Source organism: Xenopus tropicalis, chromosome 4 (genome assembly GCF_000004195.4).
Source record: "Xenopus tropicalis strain Nigerian chromosome 4, UCB_Xtro_10.0, whole genome shotgun sequence".
NCBI classification, from domain to species: domain Eukaryota; kingdom Metazoa; phylum Chordata; class Amphibia; order Anura; family Pipidae; genus Xenopus; species Xenopus tropicalis.
Genome location: NC_030680.2, coordinates 111192194 through 111207919, shown reverse-complemented (window position 1 = coordinate 111207919; position 15726 = coordinate 111192194). Strand labels below are relative to the sequence as shown.

The 15726-nt window shown below is 40.5% G+C and overlaps 1 protein-coding gene across 8 annotated transcripts in view; it reads right to left on the bottom strand.

Annotated features, from left to right (window-relative positions):
* nek7 (NIMA-related kinase 7) overlaps positions 1–15726 on the bottom strand; it is a 50118-nt gene that overhangs the window by 27867 nt on the left and 6525 nt on the right. For 5 of the 8 annotated variants that reach the window (XM_012961345.3, XM_012961344.3, XM_012961347.3 and 2 more), the window contains 2 exon segments: positions 14792–14877; positions 2468–2608 (listed from right to left, as the gene is read on the bottom strand). In XM_012961345.3, coding sequence (XP_012816799.1) covers positions 2468–2608; positions 14792–14848 — 198 coding nt within the window. In that variant the 5' untranslated portion in view covers positions 14849–14877. 8 annotated transcript variants of the gene reach the window in all.

The window sequence follows — 15726 nt, the reverse complement described above, 5'->3', positions numbered from 1 at the left end:
GCACATAATATGCAATGCTGAAAGTAAACTCTGTCACATTTGTACATATATTTTGGGCTGAGGTATCAAAGACAACTAGGTCACTCACCTCACTTATAACTAAAGGTAGTTAAGCCCCATAATATTATCACTAATGCAAGCAAAATGCCCAAACCTATAGGTGGGACAGGGAAATAATAACTGCACTTTTTGCCAATATGCTTTCCTCTGCACCGACATTGGTGTGCACTGACAGGCACAGCATAGGGTTGGGTTTTGGTGCAAATCCATACTTTACCCATTTCCACAATGAAACACACTGATGTTGAGATAGAAGAAGGTGGATCAGCGTTTTCTCCCAAGGCATAGTTATGCTAACAAAGTTCATGTGACATGGCCGTTAGGTGTTAAATCCTTTGATGCCCAGTCTAACCCTGGCAGATAACAGATCAATGAGGAAGCCCAAAAATTTAAGGGGAATCTGTCTTGGGAAAATATGTTTTTCCCCCAAAAACCCATCAATTAATAGCGCTCTTCCAGGAAAATACTGTACTAAAAACAAATTTTTGAAATTGCAAGTTGGAGTGATGGCACCCCTGCATCCCTATTCCCTATAGGAGATGTCCATACCATAATTCAGAGCTTTCTGGATAATGGGCTTCTAGATAACAGATCCATACCTGTACCTGAAAAAACCTATAAATTGCTCCCTATGTGAATCTATGCAGGTAAATCTAACACAATTGTGCAAAAATGCAGAAATGAGTATTGTATAATGCAGTTATGCAGTGATTTACCTAAGGGAACAATACAAGGGTATATTCAGGTACTCTGTAGGTACAGGGAGCAATATATCCCATGGGAGACAAATCACCCCATTTGCCATTTCTCTAAGGGCTACAACACATGTGGGATGTGGGGGTTTGACTGCTGCTGTCAGGGAAAATCAGTGGTTGTTAAAACAGCCCTGTCTGCCTGTCACAGCTTCTAATAACAAGGAATGCTCTGTGGCTGGAAGACAAAGTAATTCAAAGTACTTTACATTTAATATTATCATGATTGGCAACATTGCATTTTAGCTGCCCTGACTGCTGATGGACAAAATGTCCAGTGTGTAACACTAGCCCAAGGCTACCTGCTGCCTTCAGCCCTGTCTGTAGAATACACTTAAGGCTAAGGGCACTTCACAAGGGGTAGAAAAGTAGAAATCCACCCAGTGTGCACTGACAAGCAAATGTTGTGCCTCTGTAAATGCATTTTAAAGATGGACTGAAGGCAGCGGATGCCATCCGCATTTTCATCACAGTGCCTTACCTTTACAAGTCAGTCACAAAGTCCATTTAATGGCTACTTATAATAAACATGCATGTACTAACAACAATGCTGTCTGCCTTCTAGGTTGAGCAAGTACTAGTAAGAGAGGATCAAAAAGGGTGCTATTATTTATGTCATACAACTGAACCTCCATGCTAGTAAGGCAAGGCCTAGAGCTACAATTAAGCACATGGGCAGACTGCATCTGTATGTGACCTCATTTTAAAATTAGAATGTCTGACCCCACAACCTTTCATTTGCATTCTCCCTTTCCCATATATAACTCTCCACACAGATTTACTATCTACCTACTCCACATCCCCCCTGCCTAGACCAGTAAAAGCCTTCACTTTCCTATTGACTTATCTAGTCCACAGCAGAAATTTACACATGTGCTTATAATATAGCACATAATATATAAATTTGCTCATCTATTTATATGATTGATAAGGTGTTATGTATATTACAGAATTCATGGACATAAAATTTTAACCTAAAATCTGCTTAGTTACAGTGACACTAAAATGCCTCAATAAATTCAAAATAACGTTGTAGTCTTTATCAAGTATTAGCATTTTGCAATAATATTTCCTATGCTGCTGGCAGCTACCAGTCACAAGAAATGTCAAAATCCTACTATCATGCAGATGATATGCAGATAAACGAAAGACATGGGAGCATGAGCCTATTTCTTTTTACATAAACAATTGAAGAGATATTGCCAGAGTGCATTTTTACATTTTAAACTTTCTTATGCAACACAGCTCATATAAGAAAGGATCCGCTCATTTGACAAGGTCACCACTAATTTCCAATGCCAACAGTTTAATTTTCTCTTGCAAGGTCCCAATACACTATTACACTTAAGAGATACACAATATTACCAAAAAAAACTGAACAACTGCGCATCCAAAACCTCATTCCACATGAAGGTTATTAATATGAAGTTGGTCCTTCGCCACCAAACTTTACAGCTGACATTCCATATGCAGACAGGAAGCAATCTTCTAGCGTTGACCAAACACAGAATTGTCATTGCCACATGAATGACAAATGATTCATTATTTAATATAATACATTTTCACTGTTTTACAGTCCATGTAAAGTAGGTTTGGTACCAAATACATAGGAAACATGCTTTACAGAAAAATCTAAAATTTCAGTCCCCACTTACTTGGACTTTTTTCAGGGCAACAGGTACACCATCCAGTAGGCATGTTGCTCTGTAAACTTCACTAAACTGGCCTCTTCCAATCATCTTCCCGATTTGGAAATTTGCAAGTATGTTATAACCCATGTCTGGTCGTAATGCTTTCTAAAATACAGTAAATATGAGAAATGCATTATATAGAACATGCTCTGTAACAAAATGGAAGTGAGAAATATACAGAAATTATTCTAAGCTAATTAGTGTCAGTAAGTTTACTGTTTCTAAACAAGGTCACTGCAACTGTATTCAAAATTGATGTCAAAATACGCAAAGCACAAAATGTGTTTGTGAACCAATTAGCCAAACCAATGGAATTATATTATTTTGTGGGAAAACCATCTACCCCCACCTAAGATGGCACACAACAAGTTCATTTTAATGTAGGTTATTCGCAATCAAGCACAAAGTTTGTATCAGAAATAGAACATTTCTAAGATTACTACAGTGGCAAGATTCACTTATTAACTGTTTAAGATATACACAAATAAAAGAATTGTAATAGTTCAGTAACCATCTTCCCTTCTGATTACAATTCAAGTGTTCAAAATTGAAGACAAAATTATTTTTTACATAATATTTACTATTATATAGATATTGCAATAATTTAGTTATCATTTAATAAAAGTCTACATCATTTACTAACTAAAAATCAATCCAAACATATGCATAAAAACCTTGGGGAAAATGATTAGAAAATACTTGCCACGCTTACAATTTAAGAATGCATAAGGACTTGACAAATATTAGCATGAGTCTTTAAGACACAGTGACAGCCGCATGCTGAGCCCATACTCTAGCTAATGTGTTTTGGCATGCGAGTTTGTAATCGCACATTTACATATGCAATGACCTATATTTGCATGTCAGCTCACACACTGTCTAGCATGGTTAGGGTCGGGCACCTCCCTGCGAGAAGGGGGCAGAGTGGCAATCCACAGCTAAAGGGCCAGGGGTTTGCTCTGAGAGACTGGATAAAGCTGCCTCTACTTATTAGGCTGATGAGCCCTAAGCATTAGACACTTCATTAGAGGTAATCTGTTTAACAGTGGGCATTGTATGCAAACTTCACAGCCCTTTTTCTAGCATCTGAGTCTTTTCCCCCACCCTCTATTCCTTGCAGTGGGTAGGAGGGTCACTAAATGACAAGCTGTCACATCTGTGGCATCACAACCTTTAGAGACCAGAATGGTGTACAGTGAATTTTCTTTTTAAATCAGTTAATTAGGTTTTATGGATTAACAGCCAATCTGTGGTTTACTAGAAATGTTGTTTTGTAAAAATTGCAAGGTTGTACAGCATACAGAAAAATATCCCAAATTTGCCAATAAACTCTAATGTATAATGCACAACCTCTAGAACACTGCAAACAAACCACACCCTATATTAAAGCTGACTCAACAAATAATTAGTCTAAAATGGTATATATGAGCCCCAAACTGCAAAACTATTAATGCAATAAAATTTAGTATTTTACTGAAGCTTGTGCTTCTAACCATCACTGTTTCCAAATAACTAAACAAACAAAAGGAATTCTGGGAATGAATTCCAAACTCTTAAAAAAATCCCATTTAAATGGGTTTATCCTATAGGCTACAGCTCACCCACTGGGTTTGAAGCTGAAACCAGGATAATAGCTGATCAGATTCCCAACTACAGACTGGTTTCGCCTTTTTTGAGGCTCATCAGTGTAGTGCAGGGTTTTCTGATCAGCTTAGGTAGAGTCACCATGTGGTTCTACAAACAAATAAATAAGGTTGAGGAGACTGCCTCACACAGACAAAAGCAAACAAAATGAATTCTGGGAATGAATTCCAAACTCTTAAAAAAAAACCCTGCCTTTATAGTAGGTCAGAAATGTTTTTTTGTTTTTAAATAATCTTTAAAGTAAAAAACAACATATAAATCAGCCCAAAAGAAATCACAAAGACAGAAACAAGTACAGCTTGAAAACAATTTATACAAAATATACATATAAGGAGAAAACCCTCGTTCAATCATTCTCCAGTTTTGACTTCACCTAGATGATATCACTTGAGATGGCTGTTTTCGATGATAAACAAATAGTACTTTTAAACTACTGTTTCACAAACTTGGTTGTAAGAAAAAATCTACATGTGTATAGCCACCTTTAGACGCATTAAGGCTATAGTTACTGTTTATATACTTCTACGGGGAAGGTATTATGATGCAGAAGAATTGTTACAGAGCCTTTCTAAATATTAAGATGTAGTTGTGTATCAAATATTTCATCCCAGTATTTCTTAATGATTTCACAGTCCTGGAAGATATGGTATAGGGAAGCTGCACATTAATTCCATCCCTAGCATTGTTAATATGTGCCAGGGAACAGTTTGTTTAACTTAGTAGGAGTTTTTTTCATTTGGTGAGAATTGTGTCATTATATTCCAGGATTCAGACTACTAGGGAGCCCGAGCTGGATTTGAGAATGATGTATCTGTCTCCGTTGTGATTATCTCCATTTATTATCTCCATTTCTCCCATTACAAAAGTGCACAAAATGATGTTGGTTTTTATAATGTTGGGGTGAAAGCATTTTGTATATTTAAGAGATATTTTATTTAAGGGGCTAGGAACAGATGCAAAGTTTCCCAAATTTCATAAAAAAAGCAAAAAGACATGTTGAATAAATGGTGTGGCAAAGCTCAAGATTTGGTAAATTTCTGTTTAGTTTAAAAATGTTTATATGGCTATGTTTTGAAATTTTGCAGTAAGTTAGGTAATTAAATTATTGGTTGTAATGTAATAAAGAGTACATCATCTTGTAAGCACAATATTTATGATATGATGATTGTTACACAGGGAGCCAATCAAATATTTGGGCCCATGCCTGTTTCTAAGACAATGGACATAAATCTCCATTTTAATTGAAAGCCTTTTTGGCATCTATTGATACAAGGGACATATGCACATTCTGTATGTATAATATTAAGTAATCGGTTAATGTTATCTCTTGCCTCCGTGTGGGGGTAAATCCAGCTTCATCCGAGTGATCCGAAGTCCTGGGAGCCCTATTTTTATACAGTTGGCTAGCATTTTTTCTAGCAGTTTAATATCAGTGAAATTAATATTAATAATTTCACTAATATTAGTGAAATTGGTGAACAGCTACCCTGTGAGAAAGGATCAGTGCAGTTCTTTAGAATGAGTTTACCGTGTGATACTAAGGATTGTGGTGACCAGGCGTGACCTCACTTAGGCCGCTAGGTGTGATACTTATATAATAATATAATTCCAGAAGAGTAATATCTTTGGAAACTGCACAGAAGCTAGGTATTGCCTATATAGAGAATGAAAGAAGTTATGTGATGTAAGGGGTGAAGAGGCATGTTCTGGAGACTGTGAAGCTCATTTATAAACATGGGCAAATTTGCCCAAGGGCAATGACCCATGGCAACCAATCAAATGTTGGCTTTCATTGTTCAACCTGCAGTTAGTTGATAACAAACAACCACTGTTACTGCCCAAAGTTTATAAAAGAGCTGCATATTTGATATAAGCTTTAATAGAAGTTACATACAGACAAATTTCTTAGTAGCGCTGTCATTTGTGTGCTTGCAGACGTACATGTGCCGTTTGGTTTTCAGCAGATACCCTAAAATCTTAACTCTTCATATGCAATGATAAAATATGCTTAATTCGCTAAGCAAGAAAGCTTTTGCAGTTAGAAGCATTTCTGCAGTGGAGTGAACAATCAGAAATTGCCACAATTCTAACAACTCTGCCAGCACTACAGCAATTTCTTGGATCTGTGGTGCTTATCACAGCACTTTAATGTCTGGAGCTGATTTCAGTTACCAAGTATCTTTGTAATTTGAAATGTATATTGGGAAACTGTTTGGAATTAAAGTTTCTTTAATTATGCAAAACCATCCCCTTTAAAAATGTGTTTATATCAGATGTTACAGATGCACTTTTGTTTTGAACTCTGTAACGAGTCAAGTAGAAAAGTAAACTGCTTAAAAGCCACTCTTTACAGTTAAAGGAGAACTATACCCCAGGGTGCAAAAAAACACTCCAAACTATCCTTGCCAAGACCCCCCTCTCCTTTCCCTTATCGCATAGTTTTTAAGTTTAAACTCTGTCCCTATCTCTAACCGCTATCTAAAAATGCAGAGTAGCGCAGAAGCGTACCTGGCCATCATTGTCTTGCCGACTGAAGTCTTTTCGGGTCTCACCACCAACACGGACCCTGCTTGTGCATGCGCAGTTAAAGCAGATTTCCTGGTACCTCTAACTGTGCATGCGCAAGCAGGTTCGTATCGGCAGGGAAACCTGAAGAGTCTTCAGTTGGTAAGAAGATGTTGGCCACCTACGCTGCTGCTGTAGTTATTTTGTAAGAACTTCATAAACTGTAGTCATCTTAAAATTTTTAGTATGGTGTAGGCCCTCGACCCCCCCTCTGTGTGGCCCCCCACCTGTCTGGCTGCTTTGATGGCTTAACTTTGTGTTAGCTTTAAATGGTATCAGTACTGAGATTAACTGGCCCCCTGCATGGTTCTCACCTCAGATTCAGGCTGTAATCCCTCTGTATTGTTTAAAAATGTAATCCCCTGTGTTGTTCACACCTTTTAATCTCTGCATAGGGTAGGCAGAGAATGGCACATAGGCAGCATAGGGCAGGGAGGGTATGGCACCCACAGGCAGCATAGGGCAGGCAGAGTGCTGCGCCATACTCTGCCTGCCCTATGCTGCCTGTGGGAGGTGAACCTGGCAGGGGTTTGTTCTGGGAGTTTATTAGCAGTTGGAAATAGCCATTAAATGGTCCCTAAGGTGTGTAATTATATGCTGGGGGTTGCTGTGCTATCCACAGGGGAGGAGGCATATGGATTTAAGGGTGTGTCTTAATATGACATAATATAATTCTTTAACATATGAATGATGGTTGAGATCCCTGCAGCAACCATGTGGGTGTGGTTTGAAGTGGGTGTGGTTTAAAATGGGGGAGTGGCCAAAACTGGCTTCCATTTGCGGCCCTCCCCCATGTATGCTAGAGAAATTCTGGCCCTCGGCACCGCAGAAGTTGGACAGCACTGTTCTAAGACAATCGGATCTTGACCTTTTTTCCTGTGGTTTTTAAATGATTAAGCTTTTTTGTTCAGTAGCTCTTCAGTTTGGAATTTCAGCAGGAATCGGATTGCTAGGGTTCAAATTACCCTAGCATCCAGGCAGTAGTTTGAATTAGAAACTATTACATGAATAGGAGATGGGCTGAATAGAAATACAACAATAAAATTGTAGCCTCACAGAGCAATAGTTTCTTTGGCCACCTCCCTCTTCACTAAAAAATAGAAAGAGAGAGAAAGGCAAATAATTAAAAAACTATAAAAATAAAAAAAATTAAAAGTTGCTGAGAATTGACCATTTTATAACATATTAAAAGTTAAAGGGATTCTGTCATGATTTTTATGGAGTACTTTTTATTTCTAAATTATACTGTTTACATAGCATATAATTCACTCTAACATTTCAAAATTTTAATCTTGAACCAACAAATGTATTTTTTTTAGTTGCATTGTCCCCAAATCCGAGCTTTCAGAAGGAGCCAGTGCTACACATTAGAACTGCTTTCAGATAACCTATTGTTTCTGCTACTCCCATGTAACTGGAGGAGTCCCAAGCCGGACTTGGGCTCTATTCAGTGGGTTTGTGGTTTTGGTCTTAAAAGCTATTATAACATGGGTGTGGTTTAAAAAAGGGGAGTGGCTTCCATTATCAACCCTCCACCATGCAGCACAGAAAAATTCTGTCCCTCGCTACCACAGAATTTGGACAGAGCTGCTTTAGATCATAAGCACTACAGGATAGGCACTTCCTTCTCTTTAACAGCATATATTCTTTAATGTAAATATTTTGTGTTTTGTATTTATTTGTATTGACCACTATTTTTATGCTGTACAGCTAGTAGAGCAATATAAAGATATTCATTCATACAAGCTATTCATGGCTTTTGTATATTGCATAAATTTCTATTCCATGGCCTTTATCCCATGCAGATTAATCAAACTATAAAAAGCTTCCTCCGACTACAAATCAGGTTCAGGCACATGTAGCCGATATGCGAATATCGGCTACATGTGCCTGTACCCGAGCGTGTTCAATGGGTTCGGGTGCAGGCACAGGTAGGAGGATTTTACAGTATTAATGCGTAATTCTTGGCAGTCGTATTCTCTGTGTGGCATAAGCCTTAAACTCTCCCCCCAGACTTGCATTAAAATCACCTATAAGCACTAGTGCCAGCTGTTAGGTGATATTACATTTGTACTTTTCAGTTTGCATTTGTCTGCATTTCTGTGTAATGTGCTTGGTGTTTCTATTATGGGGGTTACTGCTGTTTAAATAATGATAAGACAGGTCTGGGAACGTATAACAGATGTTTATGCATAATCTACTCAGTGGACTATTAGAACTCCATTTACTTTTGGCAAGCTTTTATTGTCGGAGGAAGCTTTTTATAGTTTGGTTAATCTGCATGGAAGAAAGGCCATGGAACAAAGATTTATTTAACCTAAGACTTACTAGCAATGGGTTTTTGGGCTGATTAATAATGTGTACCAAAAACATTTATTATAGTGCAGCTCAGTTGGAGTTAGCACACAACATAGTCATTAAGTACTAAACTCACTCCAGACATAATGTGAACAGGGTGCCAATGCCCTGGGACAATTGCTAAAGGAGAAAGCAATCCACACTTAGTATGTACAGTGAACTCACCCAGTGTAGTTTATGACCCAGGTGCCAATGCCCAGAGTCCCTCATTGACTCTGTGGTCCTCAATATCACTTATCCAAAAAAAAGAAATAAACTGGGCAGTCACCAAAATCCTTTAGTGGTCCAGAAATAAAAGCCCTGCAGCTAGGCTTGTACACAGTTTTAAAATCATTTATTGCATTTATTAAAAGCTGCCTGAAGCATTTTGTCCCACTACGAGCTTGATCCCACTAAAACATCCTGTATACCATTTCCCTAAATGATTTTGTGGTGAGATCATATATATATTATTTAAGTCTTTAACTGTAAAAGTAAGGCAAACAATTTATTTCTTGAGCAGAAAACATAGCTCAGTCAAATGGGGAGCTTCAACTGTTGCCTTGTTTTCTCTATTCACCCTACCTGTCTGCCTTGTTATCTACCTATGCTGCAAGATTATTTCAGTTTGAAGCATCAATCCTGCCTCAGTCTCAGCTTTGCTGCTTCCTTGGTTTGCAAACACTACTCCAAACAGTACAACCAATGGCCCTTGTGACTGCTGAGGCCAACTTGGATTCCAGTTTCTTCCACTTTATCTCTTTGATTCTCAATTGTTGTTCCCTGAGGACCAGAGGGGACTGGTGGTTGGGACTTTCTCCTTAGATTTTGCCCTAGGGGATAATAGGAAGATTTTCTTACCGGAAAATCATTTTTCTGTAGGTCCGTACAGTCAGTGCAGGATGATCGGGTCAAGCTGCTCCTCTCTGGAGGCAGGACAAACAAAAAACTCCTTCTTCTCCTCCCTTTTCTGTGTCTCCACCTCTCTTGCAAGTTTTCATGTCAAAGCCTGCCGGTGGAAATAAGAGTTGTACCCTAAGTAACCTAACTATTGGATGAGCAGCAAACAATAACTGGAACACCTGCCACATGGGTGGGATGCTGCACTGACAGTACAGTCCAACAAGAAAAGGTTATTCCGGTAAGAGAATCTTCCTTTCTCCGTACAGCCCTACTTGCCAGTGCAGGGCGACTAAAATAGTGAGAGTAACTACTGAACAAAGGGAAAACTAAAGAACAATAACAACTGTGAACCATGTCTCAATAAACAAAAAAACTATGAAGCAGGGTCTAGCTAAGTGCTACTGCTGCCTACAGAACCTTCCTGCCAAATGCTGCATCTGCAGAAGCTACCACATCTAGCCTATAGAATCTGGCAAATGTATGTACTGAGCTCCAAGTGGATGCCTTGCAAATCATGTCCATGTGTATCTGGTTATGCAGTGCCAATGAAGTGCTTATTTTTCTGGTAGAATGTGCTTGTATGTTTGTAGGTGCCTCCTTGCCGGATGAGTTATAAGCCAGTGAAACTGCCTGTACTAACCACCTGAGCTCCAGTGTCCTGGACAAATAAAACTTGAGTGCTCTTACTGTGTCCAATCGGTGCAATGCCATTTCCTTTGGGCATGAAGGTTTGGGGCACAATGATGGAATTACAATGTCCTGGTTAACATTAACATGAAATGCAGAGGTGACCTTTGGTAAATGTGAAGGCACTGTGCATAGGACAGCTTTGTCCTGGTGAATTACTGTCCAAGAAGGTTTACAGGAACTTCCAGGTCACAAACTTAATGTGCAGTGAAGTGCAGTAAGACCCAATTAAGGTCCCATGGGGCTAGTGGCTTCTTATGTGGTAGATGAATCCAGAGTGAAGCGTGAAAATATAGACTTATTTCTGGAAGCATAGATCACTGTTTGTGAAACAGTACCAAGCAAGCAGATAACTGCACCTTGTGGGCTGAAGTACTCAAGCCCATATCTGCTCCTTTCTGCTGAAAATCTAAGATGTGAATCTACTGGCAACTGTTTTTTTCCAGGTGAAAAATATTTTCTCTCTCTCTCTCTAGTTAGCCTTTGAAGTGGAAGGTTTGCAAGCTGCAAACAGAATGGGAAAATTCCTTATTGCGCAAGAGCCATGTCGCTAAGTCCATCTTGTGGACACTGTCTGCCCATGCTGGACCCTGGGAGAGCATATTTGGAACCTAGTGTAGAAACCAAGGCCTGTCTACCATTAGTTGTATTAGAGTTGCAAACCAATCTTGTCTTCACCAGTATGGTGCTATGAGGATTGTTGTTATACTCTTGGCTGCATTTTCTGCAAAAGCCTGGGAATCAATGGAATTGGGGGAAAGGCGTAAACGATGCTGACCCATCCAGGGACTGACCAGTGCATCTACTTCCATTGCTTGTGGGTCCCTTATTTTGGTCATGAACAAGGAAGTGTACATCTGGTCACCATGGCATCTATGTAAGGCATTCCCCATTTTCTCATAATCTACTGAAATACTACTGTATTCAATTTCCATTTCCCTGGATCCAAGGTGTTTCTGCTTAGATAATCTGCTTTCCAGACTCCTAGATGAAGACTGCCGAAAGGTGAACCTGGCACCTTTCTGCCCAATCCATCATTTTGGAGATTTCTTTGGGGGCGGTTGTGCTTCTTGTGCCTCCTTGGTCTTTTAAAGTACGCCACTGTTGTCAGACTGGATTCGTATGTGCTTTTTAGGGAGGAGGTCCTGAAAGTGGACCAGCGAACTGATCACTGCTCACAACTCTAAGATGTTTATGTGGAGTCTGGTTTCTTGGGGGGGACCATGTCCCTTGACAAATTCTCTGCAGGAAGTCCCATTGTAGTCGTCTGATGTGACGTTTGGCAAATGGGACCACTTCAATGCTAGATGTCATGTGTAACTGTAGACAGAGGACACCATGTGTCATTTGAAGTGGGTGCTGCCTGAATTGTGCGGCCTGCTTTGCAGTGTCAGGGCTTTGGGCAAAGGGAGAAATACTTCTGAGAGGTTGGAGTCCAGGATCATGCCCAAAAAGTCTGAGTTAGAGTGAATACTCTTTTTTTCCAGTTAATCAACCAACTGTGGGATTTTAAACTTTGTGTGCATGCTGTCACAAATTGTTGTGCCGGCACCTCTAAACTGGCTGTAATGAAGATATCATCTAGATATGCTGTTGCCAGGATGCCCTGCAATCTCAGCGATTTCGCTGAGGACAGGTATCTCGTAGGACAGGTATCGGTAAAGGGCCAAACTTGTTGGTGGGAGGTTGTTTGAGAAAGTGAATTTTGTAGCCCTGGTCGATAATGCTTAACATTCAGGGATCGGTTACTGAGAGTTGCCAAGCTTGTAAAAAGTTGGTCAATCAGCCTCCTACATGGACTGTGTAGAGTGGAGGGGAAGGCAACAGGAATCCTGACTTTTGGTTTGTGCTGATTTTCTTGTGGACTTCTCTTGGGATTGCCAAGATGATCTAAATCTTCTATTGGCCTGAGTTTGTGGTTGGGACCTTGTCCTGTTTGATCTGCCACTGAAGGACCAAGATGTGTGGTGATACTTTCTTTTGTGAAACTCCCTTTTTGGCACCTTTTCTACCTGAGGGCTCCGCAAGCTGCCATGGAGGCCACAGAGGCTCTGGCTGCGATGTCTAAGGGTGAAGACACACAGAGCTACTTTTTCACGACTACTAAACGCCAGAAAATACCCTGCCATAGACAATACTGAGAATTGCCTATGCTAAAACACACGTAGAGACAATTATCAGTAAATGATCGGCATTGTCTATTTTAGTAGCCAAGACAAGTAGCTGCTACTAGTAGCTCCATGTGTTTTCACCCTAAAGGAGAAGACACACAAAGATACTTAGTAGCAGCTACTAAAGGCTAGAAAATACCCTGCCATAGACAATACTGCAAATTTCCTCTGATTAAACACAAGTAGAGACAATTATCAGTAAATAATCAGCATTGTTTGTTTTAGTAGTCATGACATGTTGCTGCTATTAGTAGGTCCGTCTGTCTTCACCCTAAGGGCTCTGGTACACGGGGAGATTAGTCGCCCGCGGCAAAACTCCCTGCTCGCGGGCGACTAATCTCCCCGAGTTGCCTTCCCCCTGCCATCCCACCGGCGAACATGTAAGTCGCCGGCGGGATGGCAGACGCGGCGGCGCGATTTCGCGCAAATCGCTGAAAAAGACTCGCGAGGCTTTTTCACCGATTTCCCGAAATCGCCCCGCCACGTCTGCCATCCCGCCGGCGACTTACATGTTCGCCGGTGGGATGGCAGGGGGAAGGCAACTCGGGGAGATTAGTCGCCCGCGAGCAGGGAGTTTTGCCGCGGGCGACTAATCTCCCCGTGTACCAGAGCCCTAAGGCTGCTTCCACCAAAAATAAATGGGCTGTCTGTGCCTTGTCCAATTCCATTTGAAGATTGTCCGCTGACGCGGGTGGGGAACATACCACCTCCTGGCACCAGTACATTGCTCTTTTGGCTACCACGGCTGCTGCAGCACTCTGGAAGTCCTTTTTGAGTGCCGAGTCCATTTTCCTCTCCGTGGGGGCTTTTAGTGACCCTGCATCCTCTGCAGGGAAAGTGGTTTTCCAGCGTTTAATTTTTGGAATTCTGTCCAATTTTGTTTGAGGTCATCAGATACAGGATAAGTATTACAAAACTTTGGTGGTATATGAACTCTTTTGTTTAGTTGTGTCCACTCTGTCATTTACTTTGCAGAAGGATTCGGATTATCTACAGTATGTCCTCGATAAGAGACATTAGGTTTTCATCTGCTAATGCCATTATGCAGATACGGTGTGTACTGGCAAAAGGCAGTCTCCATTTGTGTAATAGGTACAATAATGGCTGCTCAAATGGACTGTGTCTGAGGGGTGGAAGTCGTGATGCGCAACTTCCGTGAGTTGCGTGCCTGACGTGTGCACTGTGAGTATCAATATGCTCAACTTTCATCCATCGCTGGAGTACCAAGATGCCGACCAAATTAGGCCTTACAGCACTGATCTTACACAAAGTGTCCACTGGTCGTGCTGCGCACCTTGCTCAGCCAGAGCTGGAAGCACATCTGTGATTGGTAATGATAAGGGCTCAGCCGAGAGTCACTCAGGGCACCACACCTAAGAGTACTTCATGGAGGGAGCACACTGTAAGAGGGCTCATTCCTTAGTGACAAAGGGGCTCAACCGAGGCAGTAGTCAGGCAAAGCACACTGGTGGATACCTCCAATGGAGGGGGCATGCTGTAGAAGGGCTCAATCTGTGAATGATGAGAAACTGCCATAGGCCTACTTACCCGATAGCTGCGCAGAGTCTGGACACCACCTAGTGTGGGAGCACGCAGACTGTGAGGAATCTGCGCTCTACCTATCACGGGAGCACACAGAGTAGATTTGATAGCAGTGGTAGGAGAAGATATACACTACCTCCAAGGCAGGACAAACGGAAAAAAAAACTGGCGAGAGAGGTGGAGACACAGGAAGAGAAGGAGAAATTAGAGTTCTTTAGTTTGTCCAGCCTCCAGAGAGGAACAGATTGACCCAGTCCTACACCGATAGGTAGGGCCGTATGGAGAAACACAATATACAATAATATTCAGTAATTAAACACCTCTATAGATGTTAGAGAAAGACATACAGCATGATACCATTAGAAATTAATCTTTAATAATCCTCATACTACCCCCCTAAAAAAATAAGATTATAAAGATAACACAGCTGGCACCATACCTGTGCATGGAATTGAGGGACAGGAGGTCCTTGCATGGCCTGACACTGCTCCTCCATTGCGTTGTTTACACAAACTGTGCACAGCTCTGAAAGAGAGTTGGAATAACACAAATGCATCCATACTGTCATTATTACATTACATTTATCTGTATTGCACATACCAATATTTATGCATAACAAACTGCTGAACTATAACTTGTCAAATATAATTCCCTCTAAATATGAACAGAAGGCTGCTACAGGATTAGAGCAAACAGAATAACAATGTGAAAAAAGAAAAAAAAAAAGTTGTTAAAAAAAAAGGTGTTCATTTGAGGTTTTCTTTTCAGAACAGTTTAACTAGATCAGTGATTCTCGACCTTCCTAATGCCGTGACACTTTAAAACAGTTCCTCATGTTGTGGCGACCCCCAACTATAAAATTATTTTCGTTGCTACTTCATAACTTACCTCCAATACTGCTGCTTTCAACACAGTAGCTGCTGTTAAAGGAAAAGTAACACTAAAAATTTTTAACTAAAAAATCTATTCTACCCTCCCCCAATAATTGCCCTATCCTGAAAACCATTTGTTATTTTGAATGCTTTAGTAGAAAATACGTGTAAAAAAACTTAGCTTCCCGTCATTTGAACAAAGAAATTATCATGAGATGCATCAACTATGCGGCGATTGATTGATCAAGCCTAGCTTGACTTCTGTAAGGAGTCAGGCTGGGCTCGATCAATCGATCGCCGCATAGTTGATGCATCTCATGATAATTTCCCCAGCATCGCCGTATCGCCATTGTTCAAATGACAGGAAGCCGAGTTTAACAGGTATTTTCTTCTAAAGCATTCAAAATAACAAATGGTTTTCAGGATAGGGCAATTATTGGGGGAGGGTAGAATAGATTTTTTAGTTAAAAAATGTTAGTGTTACTTTTCCTTTAAGCGAGTA